Source organism: Elephantulus edwardii, unplaced genomic scaffold, assembly GCF_000299155.1.
Source record: "Elephantulus edwardii isolate Elephantulus edwardi_28Jun2011 unplaced genomic scaffold, EleEdw1.0 scaffold00041, whole genome shotgun sequence".
NCBI lineage: Eukaryota > Metazoa > Chordata > Mammalia > Macroscelidea > Macroscelididae > Elephantulus > Elephantulus edwardii.
Genome location: NW_006399791.1, coordinates 18004780 through 18026601, shown reverse-complemented (window position 1 = coordinate 18026601; position 21822 = coordinate 18004780). Strand labels below are relative to the sequence as shown.

The following is a 21822-nucleotide window of genomic DNA, read 5'->3' as shown; positions in this document are numbered from 1 at the left end:
TGTTAGACAAAATGTAACAGGCAAGAGGAAGGACATTGTTTTCTTAGAAACCATGAGCATGGAAGTGAAGGGGCCAAGAGATTTGACGGGGTGATCTTATTTCAGATGGCGTCATCTCGTCAGAGAAGGAAAAGGCTGAGGACAGAGTTATTTGGGAACTTGAGGGGAATGGAGCAGGTGTAGGGGATTCTGGGTAGGTGGTAGTGATGGGCACTGGTGGCCCAGAAGAGATGACTGGAAGAGGAGCTCAGCTAAGGCTGACTTGAGTCCTTCTCTGGAGTGCCTTCTCTGGAACCTCTGTGGTTACGAGGCAGAGGATCAGGGAGATGGGAACAGATGGGAACAGACTGTGACTCTTTGGGACCAACAAGAGTTAGCTGGTTTATACCAAAATGAGTTCTAACCAGGCCGGGAAGACAGATGGTCTCCCAACTGTGGGGCCAAATGGAGAAAGAAGAGAAATGGGGCAAAGTCAAGGCCCCTGGAATTCTCCACAAATAGACAAAACCTGTTGGCTACATAGATCTTACTGATCCGTAGCGTGAGGCACGTGCTGACTGTACTGGATCTCCAGCCCTTTTCCAGAGGAAACCTGGAGGAAGTTGAAAGAGTTCTCTGCATGTCAACTCCCAGCAATCGGTTTTAGAAATCAAGACTAAGAAAGCCATATTTTCCAAAGAGTTTAGCCATTTAAACTCCTCTGCAGGAAGGGGGTGGTAGAAAAAGCACAGGGCTGACTCGAGGACCTGACATCTGTGCTCCCCTCAGAATCACCATGGAAAGTTCTGGAATTAAGGGCCTTAGCTTCTGTGCCTCGGCCAGTCCACTGAGCCTGTGCTCTGGCAATGCTCGTTGTTCCCCAGGCACTGCAAGTTTCAGAAATGAAATGTCTCCTACGCCCTTTGAGATTCTCAAGATGAAAGGCCCTGGAGAAGTGTAATATATGTTAGCAATTATTTCCACTTCTCGAGAGGAATCGGGACCACTCAGCTCCCACCGAGGCTGTTAAGGCTGCTGCTTTTTAAAATATTCATTTTATAATGCAAATCCCAAACCTCAGACTTTAAGCAACAACAATGAAAAAAGCCCCAAAGAGGTATCCTGGTGCTCACTGCGAGCGCTGAAGCCTTCGGTTCGGGGTTAATGGCTCAGAGTACCCTCCTACTGCCTCCACTCCCTTCCCATCAGCCATTAATTTAGAGAAAATGTCTTGTTCCGAATAACCATTGATTAATTAAGTCCAGTCTCACACGCTTAGAAGCAGATCTTGATTACTTTTCTTAACTCCCTTCACCTTCAAGATAATGGTTTTTCACTTATCTTTCCAATGTGTTTTAAAACACTGCTATTTATCAGGCGAGGTAATATGTCTAACAAATGTGGCCAGCTAAGGCTTCTGCCTGATGTGACCTATGACCCCAGCTCCTAAGTTATTGGCATCAAGCCCAGATTTCCCCTGGAGGTTGTATCCAGTGTTTTGTACTTGGATATTTTGTTTGGCTTTGTGTTTTGGGTCCCCCTCCTCCTGTTTTTAAATTTTAAAGATGAATCTTAATAAGGGAAGGTAGATTTTGCACATTTTCGAAATAATTCATCTACAGAGAGCTGGGGAGGGGAATGGGTATTGGAACCTCTTCTTGACGAGTTGAAGACTTCAGTACTGGCTAGTATGACCATCAGATATGAAAGTCACGAGAAAGTGACCCTGACACCGCAGAGGCCCCACAGAGCCGGGCGTGTGATGCAGACGGCACTGGATACTGCCCTCACCTTCTCTCAGGGCCCCCTCTAGACTCCGTGGGGCACGCAGAAAGGCAATCATATAGACTTTAGAAAGGATGAAATTAATCTTCATAGTTCCCTTTCAACTTTTTGCTGGGGTTTCCCTGGTGGTGAAGGGGACAGTATAGTCCCTCATGTGACATTTTAACAGGGCAGAGGGAGGCTTAACTCCTAGAGTGAAAACCCAGGGTTACTTCCTCCTCTACTGACCCGAGTTCTTTAAAGAACCCAAAACAAAACGTGGAGACTCTTCCACCTTGCTTGGGGTGGATTTCTAGCCCCTAGCAGGTAGCCTTGATTGTTCAAAAACACAGTTTGAATGCTCTGGCTGAGTCTCACTGGCCACCTCCATCTACAGTTCTTGGTGGTTCTTGCGAAGCCAGAACATGAACTGTCCATTGTGTTTTCTTTAGCCTTCTCTCCATGGATCCAAGGCCAGTCTAGAACATGTCAGTCGAGCTATTCCTTGGGCAGTTACCATCGTGGAACCAGGCCCTCCACGCTGATGCGGGTCTGCTTCATAGTTTTCTTGTGCTCATTAGTGTGGCTGGACTCTCCAACCTCCCTCTCCTCTGTGAACAACCATTTAGACTTGGTCAAGTTGTCCCCTCTGGGTTTTAGCTTGCCCAGAGTCCACACATCCCAGAAGCTCAGGGCAGCTGACAGGTGGCTCTCCATTCATCCATTAGCCCAGAGATCCTCCAGCCCAGGAGGCAGTTTGTCATCTAAAGTCATGAGACTGGCTTATTTTATGTCAAGTCTTTCCAACCCCAAAGATGGACTGAGTCCCAGTCCGGTTCAGGTGGGTCCTCCACACCTTCTTCCTGTGGCTTATCTGCCTAATGCTAGATGAACACCACACAGTTATAAATACTCAGGTCAATATATATATGCAGGTAGAGAGATATATATATTCTGGTCACTGTTTACACTTTAACAAAGAAAACCACTAGCCTGCTTGTTCTATTGTTTGTGCTGCCCTGACTCCCATCTGCCCGAAGTGTAGCTGGCAGGAAATGTGAGCCACTGAGTCCCACGGGATCCCTGCCTTACGTGGCTCCGTCACACTGGCCAACAGTTAGTTTCAAGGCCCCTTGCTCATGCAGGCTCTTAAGGGCCTTGAACTCCAAGGGCATGGTGTGAGGGCTGGCCTGCGAGGTATAGCCATACTTGAGGCTGTCATAATAGTGGTACTTGACAGGGTTCTGGTTCTGATCCAGTGGAAAGGGCCAGAAGCCATAGAGAAAGATCTGATTGCAGAAACGTGTAGCCAGTGTATACATCAAGAGGCCAGTGGTCGGTCGTTTGATGTGGACTTTGTTGGTTAGCCAGTATCTAGAGGGGAAAGTACAAAAAGAGAGAAAAAGCATTAGAGATTTATCTTTCCCAGTAAGAAGATAGTATCACCCTTCTCAGAAACCTGGCTCTTGATAATCCCAGAACATAGTGACCAGTCAGGCTATAAGTGGCAGCTCCTTTCATCCAAGCAGTTAAACAAGTAACCTACCCCTTCAGTCACTAATGAGTGGTGCCTCCCTGTCAGTCCATGCAGATGTTAAGGGGAGGCTCAGAAAAGATGAGGGGCTTGCCTAAGGGACACAGCGACAGGATTCGACTAGGAAATCAGACATGTAAATCTCAAATAGCACTGAGCACACTTTCTGTAAAGGATCAGATGGTGAATTTTTAGGTTCTTTGATCCTTGGAGAATCTACACAACTCTGTGACTGTAGCCCCAATAGCTTGAAGCAAACAACAAAAATCAGATGCCATGGAACCACCTCTGAGTCATGACCAGATGTGTGTGTGAAAGAGGAACTGTTGCTCATAGGCTATGTTTTTGGAAGTAGATTGGCTTTCTTCTGAAGTGCCTGTGGGTGGACTGGAACCACCAACCATCAGACCAGCGGTCAAGCGCATTAACCTTTGGCATCACCTGGGGACTTCATCAATTCAGCTCCCCGCTGCTCAGTGCCGTGGCTCACAGCCAACCCTCCAGCAGGATTTCAGAGGCTGTAAATCACAGAGGAGACTGCCCATTTGTGGAGCTGCTGGTGGATTCTAAACACCAGAGCAGCACAATACCCTATAGATTGCACAGTCAGAATTCCTGAGACAATAAAAATGGTTGTATCTGGATTTGGCCCATAGGTTGTAATCTGTTAATGTCTGACAAAACACCTGTCCTTGTCACACAGCCTTCAGAGAGCTACTTGGGTTCCCCCGTGCACTGCCATACCTGACCCTGATATAGATCTATGCCCTTGACCTCCGACCTTCCCTGAGCCTCCTTTCTTCCCTGCCCATTTGCCTGCCTTGGGTTGTGGGTGACTTAGATGGAGAACTGATTGGTCACTCTACAGTAACCTGCCCTGTGGGGCTGGGTGTTGTCCACACGTGGTCTTCTCAAAGCCTGGAATTCTTGGTGTGTCCACTTCTGAATCTGTTAAGTGGTAATGGGAGGAAATGGAAAGGGGGGGGGGGCAGAAGAGGTTCCTGTGTGGAGCCAGGCACAATGCTGTACCTCAGATAATGTATATCTTGGTGTACTTTCATGAAGGATGAAGCCTACTTCCGCTATATACCCTAGGCAATGAGGCTCAGGGCAGTGAATGTAGAAGACTTGAGTTTGGGTGACAGTTGCCCCACTAACTATATTGCAAGTCACTTTTCCAACTGGAACTATTTTTCTCACTTTTGCAATCAATGATATAGTCATATGGATTTGCCATGAGAGGAAAATCAACTTGCCAAGGGCAACAATATGTACTGATTGCACACAGCCCAGATGACACACAAGATACCATCCAAGGAGCGATGGCCCAGGACTATCAGCTTCTGCAGCAGTGGAAACATTGATTTCTGCCCCCATTCTTGTTTTCTACTGCTGCTCTTTCCACTTGCACTTGTCACTCACTGTGCCGTGGACTCTAGCTCCTTTGTTGGTAGTAAAAATTTCTACTGAGCCTATGATGAATCCCTTTACAGGCAATGTATCTGCTGGTGGGAAAACAAAACTCCTTGCCATAAACTCCCTATCCCTGTTTTGGGTTCTCTGTCCTTAAACACCCTGTGTAGTTGCCTGTATTCATTTTCCAGGGCTAGTAACAAAGTTTGCAGTTCTTGTTAAGGGTTATAACAGCTACGTGGGCTCTGTCACTCTCATGGAGAAGGGCTGACATCTCCCAGTAAAGGAGAAGGAAATTATTACTCTTGCACAAGTATGATAGTATTTCCAGCAGGAGCTAATAGGTAGTTACATCAGGAAATAGCCCCCTCCCCAATCACACAAGTCCCCCGGTGGGGCTGGATGAACTATGACCACATCTCATGAGATTGAGGGTCAAAAAAAGATGTGCCCAGCTGGAGGTGGTTCTCTTGCCCCCTCCTTTTCTGCTGGTAGTATGGTGTAAGGTTTGGGTCCATGTCTCTTTTTCCAGGGGTCCTTTACCTTTTGCCCTCTGTTTTTCTTTTCATATTAATTCTTTTGCATAGCCTACTGGACAGATTTGTCCTTGAGAGGGTGAAGCCGGGCTGCTCCTTTGGAGGCAAGGATTCTGAAGCTCCGTCTGATATACTTTGGAAATGTTGCAAGGAGGGACCAGTCCTTGGAGAAGGACATCATGCTTGGGAGGGTAGAGGGACAGTGTAGGAAAGGAAGACCCTTGATGAGATGGATTGATTCAGTGACTTGGGTAATGGGGGTAGGTGTGTCGGAGATGGTGGGATTGGCACAGGATAGGGCAGAGTTTAGGACTCTTGCACATAGTGTCGCTATGAGTCATAGGCGACTCGACAACACATAACAACAACAACAACAACTGGACAATGACTAAGGATGGCAGAAGAAATGATGTCTTTGAGTAGTGGTGTTGGAGAAGGGTGCGGCCAGGGTGTTCCTTGGAGACAAGGATGGTGAAGCTTCATCTCTCACGCTTTGCACATTAGCGAGGTGAGGCTATTGGAAAGGGATTTCATGCTTGGAAATATGAAGGGTCAACGAAGGAGAAGAATACTCCCAATGAGATGGACTGACACTGACTCCATCAATGGGCTCTATGTGTCTGAGCTGATGAGGATGGCACAGGATACAGCAGGTTTCCGTTTGGCTGTACATACAGTCAAAACAACTACCATCACCTTTCACTGCATGCCTGTCTTATTACCTTAACAAACCATTTTTTTTTTCATTTTCACTTATTTTGCTAAATTGCCACTGTGTGAGTGTCAGTTCACTTAACTACAGTCACCTCAATTCACCCTTTCGTGGGAAGTAACAGTGAATGGTAAGAGATAAAAAGAACCCTGGTTTTAGCACATTTCAGTTCTTAAGAGGAGGAGTTTATTGCTTCACATTTGTGGAGCCTGGACATCTGAATTCAGGGTAATGACAAGGCCATGCTCTCTCTAAAGTCCCTTCTTGTCTCTCTCAGCTCCCAGTGGCCCAAAACATCCTTTGGCTTGGAGATATATCGTCACGTGCTTGTCCTTCCTTGGTCCTCAGTCTTTGTTTTCTAAGAAGGCCACTAGATGGGATCAAGACCCAGCCTAACCTTCTGTTAAGTCAACTTACAACATCCTCAAAGACCTCCTGCTCAGTTGCTTGCCTTATTGTTAAGTGCCATCAAGTTGAGTGCAACCCACAGTGATCCTATGAACAGCAGATTTGAACCCTGTTCTATCCTGTGCCATCCTCACACTTCCAGACACACTTGAGCCCCATTGCATCAGTCACCGTGTCCGTCTATCTGGCTGAGGGTCTTCCTGTCCTTCGTAGACCCGCCACCTTTCCAAGCATGATGTCGCTTTCCAAGGAACAGCCTCTCTCAGCCAAACAAAAAAGAACAAACAAATGTGTCTTGGACCAAGTGCATCTAGAGTGCACCTTGGCGGCGATGATGACAAAGCGTTATCTCACAGATTTCAAGCATATGGCTAGGAGAGGCTATTCTACCTGAGTTAGGACATCGCAATGTCTTTTAAGAGGATACATACTGCTTTTGTCACTGTGAAAAAATTTACTGCTCAAAAGACATGAAGGCTAGTGCAGTTTCTGCCATGACTGCTCCCCAAAGCCATGTGCATGACTTTGTACTGAAGCATATCGACTAAATTATTAATCTGTCCCAGATGTTGATCTACATCATACCTCTACCCCCTCTCACTTTATTGTTACTGAGTCAAAACCAATTCAGAGCTGAATCATAGAACACTCACTTTATTGTTACTGAGTCAAAACCAATTCAGAGCTGAATCATAGAACATTTTCATAGGCTGTGAACCACACAGAGGGAAACTGTCTCCCTTGGAACAGTTGGCGGTAAGAATTTGCACGGCAATGCCAAAGGCAGATGGTTCAAATCGCCAGCTGCTCTGTGGGAGAAGGCTGGGCAATGTCCTCCCCCTGTATGATTACTGCCTCTGACAGCCTGCCAGAGGGTCAGCTCTGGGTCGGTTTGGATTTGATTGTGCACAACAACAAAACCACCAACACCTTTGGGTTACCAGTGAAACTTCTGACCAACTGGGCCACCAAAACTTTCCACATCAGACACCTCTCACCAAAACACTGTACATCTTGCTGCCGAAAGTTGAAGCCATTTCCGATTATTTGAAGTGCTTTTTAGTTAAAAGGCATGTGTGTTTGTAGGCAGGTTGTCCTTACTTTCTAGAAGTCCAAGTGACACCTTCTTTTTTCTCCTTCTGCAGGTCAGAAAAGGGAAACCCAAACTATTCAAAAGACCCAATCTTAAATAATTTTTGAAGTCAGAATTAGACTTTGAATGAAACAGGTTATTGGTTCTTAATTACTGCACCCCTTCAGTGAACCCTCTAGTATTGGTGTGCTGTGCTCTGTGCTGCTGAAGCAATTCGGAACTTCCCTCATCAGGGCATCTGGGCTGCTATTTTCACAGGAGCAGAGGGCCAAGTTTTCTCCCCTGTGGACTTGTTGCTGAGTTTGAACTCTGGGCCTTTTAGTTAGAAGGCAAACATTTGTCCATTGCACCACAAGGACACACTGACATTTATTATAATTAAGTGTATCAGGCCTTGACCGTACCTGTCCCATTGCTAAAGGAAGTCATAGACAGTCAAGGTCGGTGTGGAGAGGACTCCTGGGCGCCCCTCTAGATTAGCACTATGTTTCATAAGCTTATCATTTGAGAACCATTCATTCCATGCCTCTCCTCCATTCTCCTTGTGTCTATGCCAAAAAACTTCCCGAAGCCAGGTCCCATCTGGGAATCAGATGGAGGAGACAAAAGTACAAAACAGGACAACAGCACAAGTGAGTGCAAACATAACCTAAGTGAAAAAGAATGGGGGCAAGTGTTTGTGGAAATACTACACATGTTCACTGCTTCTTCTCTTCCCTAGCACAGTGGTAGAAATCCTGCCTTCTGTGCACGAGACCTGGGTTCAAGTCCTTGTAATGTGTGTTGTGTGATATTGGACAGGACTAGAAAGAAATCTACTTCCACAAATGAGCCATGGAAAACCCTGTGGTCATGGTATTTCATGAAGCCATTCTTGGCTCAGGCAGCTCCCCCTACAGCCCTGCCCCCCCAGCTCAGCCATTCAGATTAAAATGAAGACTCACTGCTGAGTTGGTTCTGATTCATATCAACCCTCCACTGGATTCCTGAGGCTACAGATTGTAATGGGAGGAGACTGTCCATCTTTCTCCCAAAGAGCTGGCGCTCCACCCAGACACACAGCCTTTGGAGAAGCTGGGCATGCCACTATGGACCACACAGCCTTGAAGCGCTGCTTTGGTTGGTGCCTTTGAGTTGACTATACGTCATAATGACACCATGAACAATGGACATGGACCTTGCCGTCTCCTTTGCCATCCTCATCATCCCTGATAGACTCTAACCAGTTGCTTCAATCACTCTGTTGGTCCATCTTGTGGAGGGTCTTTCTCTCCTTCACTACCTTTCCTGACCTGAGGTCTTTCTTCAAAAACTAGCTCCTCCCAACAACACGTCCAAAGTATGTGAGACAACGTTTCAACATCCTTGTCTCCAAGGAGCACCCTGGTTGCACTTTCTCTTGTTGTTGTTAAGTGCCGTTGAGTTGTAGATGACTCATAATGACCTTATGAATGAAAGATCTGGACACTTGTATAACTTTCGTTGTTTCTCTAAGTTCATAGAGTTTCTGGAGGCAAGCTGTTTCAGAAGTGGATGCCACTCCTGCTTCCAAGCCCATTTTAGTCAGGAAGCTTCACCAAACAATGTCCACCATGGGTAATCATTATCTCATTTGACACATCAGTGTCACAGTGTTTAGCATCACAGCAACCATGAGTTACCTCTGTACAGCAAATGGACAGACCAGTGTTATACCACTTAGAAGAATGCACTTTGTCCTAGAAACATTAATTTATTCTTTTGGTAGTCCGCTAGATATTCAATATTCTTCTCCAGCACAACTCAAAGGCATCAATTCTTCTGTCATCGTTATTTATTGTTCAACTTTCAGATACTATGTTTGTTTTTGTTGTTGTTATGTGCTGTTGAGTCACCTGTGACTCATAGAGACCTTGTATACAATAGCTCTGAACTCTGCTCTATCCTGAGCCAGTCTCACCGACTCTGACACACCTACCCCCATTGTCGCAGTTACTCTATCAATCCATCTCATGTGGGGTCTTCATCTCTTGCACTGTCCGTCCACACCCTTCCAAGCATGACATCCTTCTCTAAGGATCAGTCTCTCCTGGCCACGTGCCGTAAGTATGTGAGATGAAGCTTCAAAATCCTAGTCTCAAAGGAGAAACTTGGTCTCACCCTCTCCAAGCCAAACCTAATTTTTTTCCTAGATGGTCCATGGTATGCTCAAGACTTCTAATTTGGCTTCTTCGGGTCTTTGTCTTGGCTTTTAACTGTATTAAGTGCCTCTCCTGGGAGTATCCCATGCACTTGTGCCCTGACCCAGAATGTGGTGCTGCAGGGAGTCTGTAGCCTCTCCCACCTTGTTGTAATAGGGACCTCAGCACCAAAGATCGTTGAGTCAGTGAGTGATCACTGGGAGAATGGGAGAGAGGCTTCTTGGAACCATCTGTGTTTGCGTTCTTACAGTTCACTCAGCTTATAGCATTTATCTTTTTCTTTTACATTTGTGACTTCCTATAGGCTAGAGTAAGGGTGGGCTGAGGTATTGCCAATATTTATGAGGAGTTTCTGACATATGTGAGATCCCCTGTGTATCACATTTCCTGCCAAGATGCTGAGCAGGCCTGCAGGCCTGGGACAGATGCACTGCTCTATAGATGGCCTTTTTTGTCCTAAGTCTTCACCTCCTCAATTGCAAGCAGGCAGGGGTTAGCTAAAGCCAGGAGCACATCTGCCTTCCCAGGACTGCAGAAAGGGCTGGCACTCGGGTATCCTTTCTGCCCAGTTGCCACTGACCAATGGAGGTTTCTAGGTTGGAGTCCAGGTGGTGGAAGCAGATGGGTGAACTGAGATTCAGTGCAGGAATGAGTGCAAGGCCCTTGCCCGCCTGGCTCCAGGCTAGAGGGTCACCCAAGCATCAAGGTCCCACATCAGCTCTGCGAACACAGATGCTAGAGCTGTGGCCAAGGGGCAAACTGGTGCTCCTCTCTGAAGCATTCCCATGATGCTAAAGACTCTGTTTGTGCCACCTGGAGGCTTCCAGCTGGCTACCTGGGATCCCGCTGTCAGGTGACCACCACTCAAGCACACTGTGCTGTCTGAGAGGCAGTTCTCAACTTTCTGGTCTGCTGGGCCCAATTCATGCCTCCTGTCCCCTCTCCAAACTTCCCAAAGCACATTTATGCATCCATTTCCCTCCCTCTGTCCTTCCTGCCCAGCTGAGGTCTGAAATCCATTTCACGAACTTTCTCTTTGCATTTCATCCAGTGGGCCTGGGTTCCACTCTCATCTCAGGTAGCACCCACACAGCTAGTTAGACAGAGAGGGTTGAAGGCCAGTCCCTGGGTATTTTCACCTGTGTTGGCTCAGGTAGGCTAGGAGAAAGCTGGCCCAGGCCACTCGTGGACATGTGAGTCACCTGACCCGGTGGTGACAGACATTAGGACATCTGACTGATACTCATTCCAGAGTGCCTTCACTTCCTAACAATGGTCCGATGCCATGTCAGGGATTTGCGATTTGTTTCCCTTTTGATAGTTTGGCCTGAGCAAGAAGGCTTTTAGAAATGATTTTTTTCTCAAACTCTCAACACTCCTCTCTGAAAGAGAGGGAAAGAGTTTAACCATTGTTGAGACCCCCAGGTAGCTGAGTGTGTCTCAGGCTCACACAGCCATGTGTTGGCCCTGCACACATTACTCCCGCCCACAGAAGCCCCCCGCATTCCCCCCCCCTTCACTCTAAAACAAAGCACAGGGACGAACCATGAATTCTGGAAGTCTTCCTTCTGCTTACCCTCCTCTCCCAGCTCAGACTAAATGGATCGTCTTTGCTATGGGTCAGAACTATGTCTGGCAATGGGTACTTATCATAGGGGGCTCCGGGGAGGGTGTTCCACTGGTTGACATGCTCATCTGCTAGCCAAAAGGCTGGTGGTCGGAGTATATCCTGACGTCCCTTAGAAGAGCAATGTGGCGATCTACCTTGATCAAACAGTCTTCTAGGTCGTATAGCCCTGGCATGTCCACTTGCTGTAGAGAGGTAACGTGTGGTTTCTGTGAAGCTGAACACTGTGACACTGATGTGTCAAATATGTTAATGGTTACCCATGGTGGAAAGTGTTTGGTGGAGCTCCCTGATTAAAATAAGCTTGGAAGCAGGAGTGGCATCCACTTCCATAATAGCTTGCCTTCGGAAACCCTATAATCCTGGAGAGAGAATGAGACACACACAAGTGCTGAGGACTTTCGTTCATTGGGATGCTATCAGTCTCCTACGACTCAACGGTACTTAACAACCTTGAAAACATCAGCCATGGAAAACGTGATGAAACACAGGTTCCCTCTGATGTAAGCAGATCACCTTGAGTCAGAGTTGCCTCAGTACCAGCTGTCATTCATTCATTTTTATTCTATCAGAAACTCCACTTTCCTATGTCTTAGTATGCTTTCAACCTGGACTGACAATCTCTTGATCTCTGTATTAGTCGCTGTTCTGTAATATCTGAGAGCAGGGGCCTTTGCACGGGAAGGTACGAGCCTCGGGGCCTGGAACATGCATGACATGTGGCAGAGACACTTGTACTCAACAAACAAGAGGTGCACTCTCTGCACTTCCCAACTTTTTGTGTAATTAGGTGAGGTCATCTGACTTGATTTGCCAATAGGTTATAAGAGGAGATGTGTGACACACTTGTGACTTCAAAGCCTCAGATTATGATGATGTCCTCATAAAACACATGAATCCTCAGTTCCTGAGTCACTGTTTGGAGCAGAACCTCTGTTAACCTACATTTTGCCAGACTGAGAAATAAACTGTTGTGCTAAACACCTGGTATTTTAGGGTTTGCCACTGAAGTTTGCTATGGGAAGGGTCAGTTATATCTTTAAAGTGCTTAAGAGCAAGGATATCAGTTAAAAAACTAAGGTAAACCAGATCCAAGCCATGGCACTTTCAATTGCTTCCTATGCATCTGAAAGCTACACAATGAATCAAGAAGATGTGAAGAAGAATTGATACTTTTTAAACTGTGGTGCAGGTGAAGAGCAATGAATATCCCATGAACTGCCAAAAAACGGAAATCTCTCTTGGAGGAAGTACACCCAGGGTGCTCTTTAGAGGTAAGAATGGTGACATTTGGGGCATGTTGTAAAGAGAGCCCAGTCCTTAGAAAAAGACAACATGCTGGGAAAGGTGGAGGATTAGCACAAAAGAGGAAGTGGATTGGAACAGTGGCTGAATATGGGCTCGAGCACACTGGAGATCATGAGAACGTCACAGGATAGGTCAAGTTTCAGATCCGTTGCACAGCCAATGATGATTCCAGCAGAACTGAACAATGGAAGAAAGTAGAAATGAAGAATGAGGGAAGCTGGCAGTGTAAGCAGGCTTGATTGTGGGCAGCCAGGGCAAGTCAGACACACCCAGTCTGTCGGCCAGGTGGCAGGCTTTTCAGCCACAGCTGTTAACAGGGAAAGGTGTTAACAGCAAATGAGGCTCTGAAATGCATCTCGAGTTGAGTGGCATGGAGGGACACACTTATTTCCTATTTTGCTGTGGCAGGTAAACAAGCACTCCTGAGCGAAGTCTGACAGGGACACAGGGCACCGGTTAATGAGCAGCTTGTAATAGAAGCTGACTGAGTGATGTAGGAACAAATCACTCTCCATTTTCTTTGTATCTCCTCAGTCACGCTGGCCAATTTAGACACTGTGTACGTGGCTGACTCGTAGACAACTTCCTTCCTTAGGATAACAGCTGGGTGTTAAAACACAAACTAATTAATTTTGTCTTCCCAAATGAGGTTAGCTGGTGCATCCGGGATGCTGTATTGACAATGCACCTTTAATATCGCAGTCTTGAGATTTTAATTAGAAGGCAAAGTCATCCCAAAGAAGGCAGTAATTATTTTCCAAATTGGCTACCCCAATTGCCATGACGATTAAGTGCCTTATTTTATGAGCATGGCCAGCAGTAAATGAAGATTGCCAGTGTCTCCAAAGGACATTGCTCCTTCTTGCTGGATTCTTGGGCTCTGTGCATGGCAAGGATGGTGGCTGTCATTGTTGGAAAAGGGACCATAAAGAGCTTTTTCCAGGAAGCTAATCGTCCACTGTGGGATGGAGACAACTCAGGAGGGCTTGGGGAGCAGAGGGTCTTCATTGAAAATGGTCAACAGAGACTGAGGATTGAACTCTGACCCATGGTCCCATTGTCCACGTCAATAGCCTTGGCCTGGACCTGGGAGGACCTGAGCTAGAGGGACCACAGCCTCCTGCTGCCCTTCTGGTGACTCTGGTGTCCTGGGGTCTATGTCACAATGGGGTCTATGTCACAATGAGAATTCCTAGCTTTGTCAGAATGGAGTGGATTTCAGGATCTGAGGCTTAGGCAGGATTTCATGGGGAGGCTTAAGGAGGATTCTTTGGCCCTAGGCCTCCAGGCTTACACAGCCAATGGTCTTCCTCGAGCTGGCCAAGATAACATGCCTGATGCCCACAGGGCACAATCTCATTTCCTTGACAAGACCTGTGACTCCAGACTGCTGGTTTCTCTACTCCCTGATGTGTATGGCCACTGAGCCCAAGAACTTCTTTGATTTCTCCTAGAACACCACCACCTTTCTTGTCTTTCTATCTCCTTCATTTGAGCTCAATTGCCATGATGTTTCCTGCAGGAAGTCTTCCTAGACCCCTCTGGATGGTTCTTGCCTCATATGTTATTCTATCCCTATTATAGTCCTTGTGCTACATTATACTGGGCTGCTGGCTTCTCTTTATCCTTCCCTACAATTAAAATCCTCTGAACTAGGAGAATGACTTCCTGCCTCTTAGTCACAGTGTATCCCCAGAGCCCAACAGGGTACAGGGCCAAGGGAGGTCCTTCTTCAATTTGCAGTTAATGATGCAGCAAATGAAAACTGGGAGGCAGAGGCTGGGGTGGACTTTGGAGCATTGTCAGGAGAGATGAGTGTACCCAGCTTCATTCTGACCCCTTCGAAGGAGCCACGTGGTCTGCACATCTGAAACGCAAGTGACCAGCACTCTAGACAGCAAGTTGCCAAAAGAAAGGAGGGAAACATTAAGGGGTCTTCTGCTACAGGGTGGGCTTGTTAAGGAGTCAAGAGACACAGGGGTCACCTCTGTCCCTAACAGTCCAGCAAGATTGTTTGTTGGGGACTTAACAGCTCTGACATTTAAATCAATGCCACTACAGGGTGGGAAAACAAAAGCAAACAAGAGGTGAGCTTTTATAACTAAAAGAATTCAGATCCAGACAACAAGAAAATGCAGGTTTTTCTGGATGGGCAGATTTGAAAAATGTGACTGGAGAAGAGTATTGAGTGTACCATGGACTGCTAAGAGAACAAACAGGTTCATCCAGGAGAGGGTGAAACCAGGCTGCTCCTTGGAAGCAAGATTTCTGAGGCTTCGTCTGACATACTTCGAGCTGTTGCCAGGAGGAATCAGTCTTTGGAGAGGGATGTCATGCTTGGGAGGGTGGAGGAACAGCACAAGAGAGGAAAACTCTCGATGAGATGGATTGACTTAGTGACTGGGGTAAAGAGGTCAAGCGTGTCAGAAACAATAAGATTGACTCAGGATAGAGCAGAGTTCAGAACTGTTGTATGTAGGGTCGCTATGAGTTGCAGGCTACTTGATGACACATACCAACAACATCACACCCTAGGGAGAAGGGCATTTTCAACACAGGAGAGGTGGGGCTAGGAATGTGCACCTCATTCGAGAAAGCACAGTTTGGTAACACTGGCAAAAATTAACGATGTGTGTAGCTGTTTCCCTTTTATCAAATGTAGCTAAAGCAAACCTTGCTGTTAGGTGCTATAAAGTAATTTTTAACTCATAACAACTCCATATGACCGACTAGACCTGCCCTTGGGGCTTTCTTTACTAGAATCTTCTACCCCGCCACTTGTTGCTGTTTTTGTGTACTATCGAGCCAGAATCCACCCACAGCTGACCCTCTGGCAGGTTTTCACAGGCAGTTAATTGCACGGGAGGGGATTATCCATCCTTCGTCCACACTCACTATCCATTTATTCATTTTTCATATCTAGGGTGCTCTGGTGGTCTTGTGCAGGAAGCTGGACTGCAATTCTGAAGGCATGTGGTTTGAGTCCACCAGCTGCTTTGCAGGAGAAAGATGAGTAATCTCCTCTCGTGTGATTTACTGTCAGACTTGCCGGAGGGTAGCTATGAGTTGGTGGGGACTCGACAGCACTCAACAACAACAACACATATTAGCAATATCAGAAAAGTGAAATTTTATCCCCAAACGATGCTAATTTATCAACAATACAGTAATTAGTGGCAAGTTTGAGGTTTTTTTTGGTTTTTTTTTCCAAGATTTTATTCTACTTGAGCCAACAATTGGGATTTTTTTTAAAGAAACAGTGAAAAAATCAAACAACATATTTCACTGGGAAAATCCACCACAAATGACCTCTTTAAAGTGTTAAAAAGCAAGGACACCACTTTGATGACTAAGGTAGGTGGGGTTTTTTTGAATGATTTTTTTTTTTTTTTAACTTTTAGTGACGGTTCATAAGCAATGTAGGCAGATGGGTAGGCCTTTCTTCTAAGAGGCTGCTAGGTACATTCAAATCTCCAACCTTTCTTTAAGTTGAGCATGTAATAGTGTACCACTGGGACTCTTTAGAGCAAGCCTAAGCCTCACATTTGGACACACCAGTCGAAGGGTGTTCCCCAAAGTGCAGGAAGACTTGACAACCACAATGCCCACCAATGGCTTCTGGTGACACAGATCATGGGGCTGATACACAGCAGAGCCCTAGGTCACTGGAGAAGAGAACAGGGTGTAGGGTTAACCTGTGAGGTGGTCGCAAACATTATTCAGGGTTACAGTTGTTTGATTTTTACACAATCATTTCATAATAATCTTATTATGGAATAGTAATGTTATTTACCATTTTAAAACTTATTTAATGCTCATCTTTCTGTGCAGTTGGTTTTAAATATAAATTGTATTTTTATCTATTCTTAGAACACAGGATGTCCAAACAAATCTACTTCTACAAATTAAAACTCGGCTGCAGTGTAGGAAAAAACCCCCACTCAAAATATCTGTGCATTCTGAGGTGAGGAAAGTATCAGTGACTGCACAGTGTAAACTTGGTTTCAAAAATCCTGCTTGGGTGAAGTCAAACTCGAAGATAAGGAAGGTTAAGGCTTTCATCAGAAGATGCCAATGACCACCTTAGGGTGATGATGGAATCTCATCCCCTCAAGACACACTGGAAGTTACAGAAGATCTCTGCATCCATCGTTGTACTGTTGTTTACCATGTGGATCAAACTGGAAAGATGAAGTGTGGACGGTGAGTGCCACAGGAACAGAATGAAAATCAAAGCTATAGCCACTTTGAAGTCTGCTCTATGCTGCTTTTATTAAGTCAAAATGACCCATTTCTCAATTGCAGTGTAAAGTGTGATGAAAAAGGGGTTGTTTACGGTAACAGACGGTGTTCTGCACAATGGTCAGATGGAGGTGAAGTGTCAAAACACTGCTCAAAGCTGAGCTTATGTGGAAGGGCCATGGTGAATGCTCGGTGATCCACAGCTGGGCTAATGCACCACTTCTAGAATCCAAGGGAAACCATTACTGCAGAGAAGTATGAAATGCACTGAAATTGGCAATGTTTCTGTACAGCACTGGTCAACAGAAGAGGGTCAATCCTTTTGTACAACAACCTGACCGCATTTTGTGCAAAACCGCTGCTCCACCTTCACCCCCTAAACAGACCTCGAACTGTGGAGGCTGCTGTGGAGAAGAAAAAGAAGGTTCCTGTCATGCTCTGAACCCTTACAAAAAAGTGAAGACACTGCAGAATTAATGATCAAATGCCTGAGAAGAAAGTTTGCCCAAAAGAGGCTTCAAAAGGCAAGGAGAAATCTTGTCTATGAGAAGACTAAGCAACTATCACAAAGAATACAGGCAGATGGACAGAACTGAGATTCGAATGGCTCTGATGGCAAGCAAAGCTGGCAAGTTCTATGTACCTGCAGGACCCAAACTGGAGTTCATCATCAGGATTAAAGATATGTATCAATGGTGTGAGCCCAAAGGTTTGTAAGGTGCTGCAAATCCTCCACCTTTGTTAGATCTTCAGTGGCACCTTTGTTAAAGTCAACAAAGCTTCAAGTAACATGCTGAGAATTGTGGAACCATATATCGCATATATCCAAACCTGAAGTCTATCAGTGATCTATAAGCATGGTTGTGCCAAAATCAGTAAGAAGCTAATTGCTGTGACAGATAACACTTTGATTGCACTATCTCTTGGTAAATATGGTATATTTCCCTGCCAATCACACCTCCCTGAATGGAGTATCTAATTCATGAGATCTATACTGTTGGTAAACACTTCAAAGAAGCAAACAACTTCTCATGGCACTTCAAATTTTCTCCTCCATGAGGTGCAGAAGGTGGAAATGATGGCAACCTGGAAGGCCAGATGAATAGACTTACTAGAAGAATGAACTAAAGTGTCAACTATGGCTGGTTTTTATAATCTGGTCAGTTAGTAAAACAGTAGCAGAGTTCAAATTGAAAAACAAACAAACACAACAATAACCAAAACAACCAACAAAGCAAACCAGTGCTCCAAAGCTCAAAAGCCTGGGTGGGCTCTGAAATGGCCTCACCCAGCAGAGCCACGGGACCACTCCCCAGGCCACGACCTCTTCTGCAAGCGCTTCAATGAGTTTTTGTAGGGAAATTCTTCAACGACCAAAGTGTCACCAAAAATGCCTTCAGAGAATTCTTCAACTCCAGAACTCCAAAATTTTATACTAATAGAATAAATAGACGTGTAGCTTGTTGGCAGAAATATTTGATTGTGCTGATTCTTATTTCTATTAATAAAGCTAAATTTGAGCAGTGTTATTGAATTTCAAATTTGAGGTTTAAACATGGCATATTTTTGTGACAACCTAAAAGAGTAATTTCCAGAATTTAGCATGATGGAGTGCTTAAACTGGCTCCTTAGCTCTGGTGACCTAGTGGTAGTAGCTGTGCTGCAATCCCAAAGGTGCATAGTTTGAATGCACCAGGCTCTGTGGAAGAAGGATGAGCAATCCTATGTGATTTACTGCCTCTGAAAACCCACTGGTGAGTCACTATGAGTCCTTGGTTCCAACTCCATAGGACACAACAACAACAACAACAATAACAATGTGTAAAGAGGTATGTTTCGTGAGCATGTGCGCAGAATACAAGCTTAACAGGTAGGGGCAGACCAGAGGATGGGGATAAAAACTTCATTTCACTTGAAATGCTTCTAAATTATTTTTAGTTTTGCTATCCACATTGTTCTCCCTCTCCTCTTTTTAAAGTTAGATGTTGAATGAAAACTAAATCACTATCTGTGCTTTCAAGTTAGATGTTGAATGAAAACTAAATCACTATCTGTGCTCCCATCCTTTTCTTCTCATAAAGCAGCAGCAGGGAACTTCTGGAAGGACAGACTTCCCATTTTGCCTCCCTCCCTTTAGACTGCAAGAGAAAGGGGCCCAGAGAGAGGTGGGCTTCTGGTCTAGGGACACACCAGCTGGCTGACGGCAGGCATGTCTGGGAGGAGACACCTGTCCAGTTCACTGTTTATTCTTCACACCTTGACTCCCCTTCAAAGCTCCACACTGCCGCCCCACTCTGAGCCTCTGGTCAGACGCTCACCTCTTAGCTCCCTGGTGATGGTGGAGGCCATCCCTCCTGACCTGTCCATCCAGCTCTGGTAGGAACATCAGCTATATCAGCGGCATCCTGAGGCCCAGGCTCAGCACCACTGGTGCCTCAGACACCACATATGCTGTTCTTCTGCACAAAGCCTGGACTGGACGGCTAGGTAGGTTCTTGGTGACTTCCTTTCTGTGGGCTAAAGCCTCCCCGGCTGCTGTACTGAATTAGTGCCATTTTCTACCAGCCACCACCATGGCTTACAACTAGCTCCCCGGGGCCACTCTCAATTGCCCCAGTGGGTTTCTTTTCCCCTCTTGCTCATTTCCTTTGCCACAGCCATCCAGGGCACTGTGTCATCCACCATGGGCAGAGACAAAGGGCTCTGAAAAGCTGGTCAGGCCTGGGTGGAGGCCCTGCCAGTCATCAGTGAGAAGCGGAGGGTAGGCCTGCTGCCTAGGGCCTCTGTGGCATGCGCCCCTTCTCCCTGCAGTGCCAGCATTTCCGTTTGGCAGCAACCTTGAGAGTACGCTGTGGGTCAGAAAGACATTCCTTACACAGACATATCCAACCAAATGGAATGGAAGAATGGAGGTCATCCAACCCAGTGGTCTATTGGACGTGAATTTCCCACCTGAGTCCACAGGAGGGAGCACTCACTGCTGATACCTCCAAGAATGCTGAAGAATCCCTTCAGAGGCAACCAAATCCATTTCAGATGGTCTGTGTTTGTGAGAATGTTCGTCAAAGTTTCTAGATGAAATAAGGCATTTATAGACCCTCTCACCTAGGCTTGTTGTTATGTACCTTCCAGTCAACGGCAACTCGTAGCAACCTTATGCACAATAGCTCTGAAACCGTCAGGTCAAATCTACAGCAGGTTGTCATTTCAGCTGCCATCGAGCCAGCCCTTGATTCGTGGTGACCCCACATGACAGTGTGCAGTGCTCCCAGTCCCACACCATGATCCGCTGTACACTGTGATCCAGAAGGTCTCAAGCACTCATTTTAGAAGCAGATGGCCAAGTCTTTCTGCTTAGTCCATCTTTGTTTGGAAGCTCTGTTGAATCCTGCTCATAGCTGCACACATGCCTCCACTGGCAGCTGAGTGGTGACTACATGTGACGTGCATCTGCCAAGAGGTCAACTTCCCAGTTTCTCTGGTATCTCTCTAGTCTAGTCTGGTAATCAAATCTGAGTGTGGTTCTTCAGATGGAATTTGACCAGACAGAGAAAACATGATCATTACTGACTTCCACTTAGAAGATGTTGTACATGCCAGGAGCTGAGACGACCTTACGCTTGTGAGAAACCACTCATCTGATATGGTTGGCTCTCTTTGTTTATATGGAAATAATTGTTTAAGGACCTAAGAAGACAATCTTTTATTTGTCTATATTAATTTGTTCTCAAATTGGCTCACTGTTTCAAGCACTCATGAGAAATCGGAATCCTTCTGTGGCTCCAAATATTCTTTGTTCAACCTCTTTCCAATAATGGCCCCAAGTCATGAAACCAGGACCAGCTGCCATGGACATTATTTTACTCATAGCAACTCCAAGTGTGTCAGAGTAGAAGTGTGCTCGGAGCGTTTTGAGTGGCTGATATTTTGAAATAGATTGCTCAGTTTTTCTGAGGTGCCTCTCAGTGGTCTTGAATCTCCAATCTTTCAATTAGCTGCTGAGTATGTTAATCATCTGCACCACTCAGAGATAGCCTGAAAAGTCATATGACTTTCAGACCATCAACATCCTTAGTTTAATTATCAATAAAAACAAAGGGAGGAATGGAGGCTGGTGACCAGGTGATGAGTTCCACAAGGTTAACATAGATCTTGTTGCCATTGTTATGTGTCATCGAGTTGACCACAACTCAGGCGCAATAGCACTGAACTCTGCTCTATTCTGGGCCAATCTCACTGAATCTAATACACCTACTGCCCTTATTTCAGGTACTGTATCATTCCATCTCCTCCAGGGTCTTCCTCTCTTGCATTGTCCCTTCACCTTTCCAAGCATGATGTCCTTCTCCAAGGACTCCCCTTCTGGCAACATGCTCTAAGTATGTGAGATGGAGCTTCAAAATCCTTGTCTCTAAGGAACAGCTTGGTTTCATGCTCTCCAGGGCAGACTTGTTAGTTCTCTTGATAGTCCATGGTATGTTTAATACTCTTCTCTGGCATCATAACTCAAAGGCATCAATTCACCTTCTGTCCTCTTTGGTCATTGTATCATGGTCATGCATCACACGTAATTGTGAAAACCATGGCCTGGATCAGGCACACCTTAGTCTCTAGACTGACATTGTTATTCTTCAGTACTTTGGAGAGGTCCCTAACAGTAGATTTTTCTAACACAATTTGCCTTTTGATTTCCTGACTGCTGGTGCCAAGAGTGTTGACTGTGGAAAGTGTTAACAATTTCATTCTCTTCTCCATCTACCATGGTGCTGCCAATTGGCACCGTGGTGAGAATCTTTGTTTTCTTAATAATGAGATTCAATCCATATTGCAGACTATGTATAGTACTTGACCTTCTGCTGCAAGTGTTTCAGGTCCTCCTTAGTTTCAGCAAGCAAGGTTATGTCATCTGCATAATGCAGGTTGTTGATGACTCTTCTTCCAATCCTGATGTCTCATTCCTCTTCATAAAGTCCAGCTTCCTGAATGATCTGTTTTGTATATAGATTGAAAAAGTATGGTGACAGGA

General features: G+C 45.7%; 1 protein-coding gene across 2 annotated transcripts in view; it reads right to left on the bottom strand.

The window, feature by feature from the left end:
• Positions 1-2831: 2831 nt before the first annotated feature.
• ST8SIA2 (ST8 alpha-N-acetyl-neuraminide alpha-2,8-sialyltransferase 2) overlaps positions 2832-21822 on the bottom strand; it is a 119041-nt gene continuing 100050 nt past the window's right edge. For both annotated transcript variants that reach the window (XM_006885191.1, XM_006885192.1), the window contains one exon: positions 2832-3117. In XM_006885191.1, coding sequence (XP_006885253.1) covers positions 2832-3117 — 286 coding nt within the window. The remainder of the gene's footprint in view (positions 3118-21822) is intronic.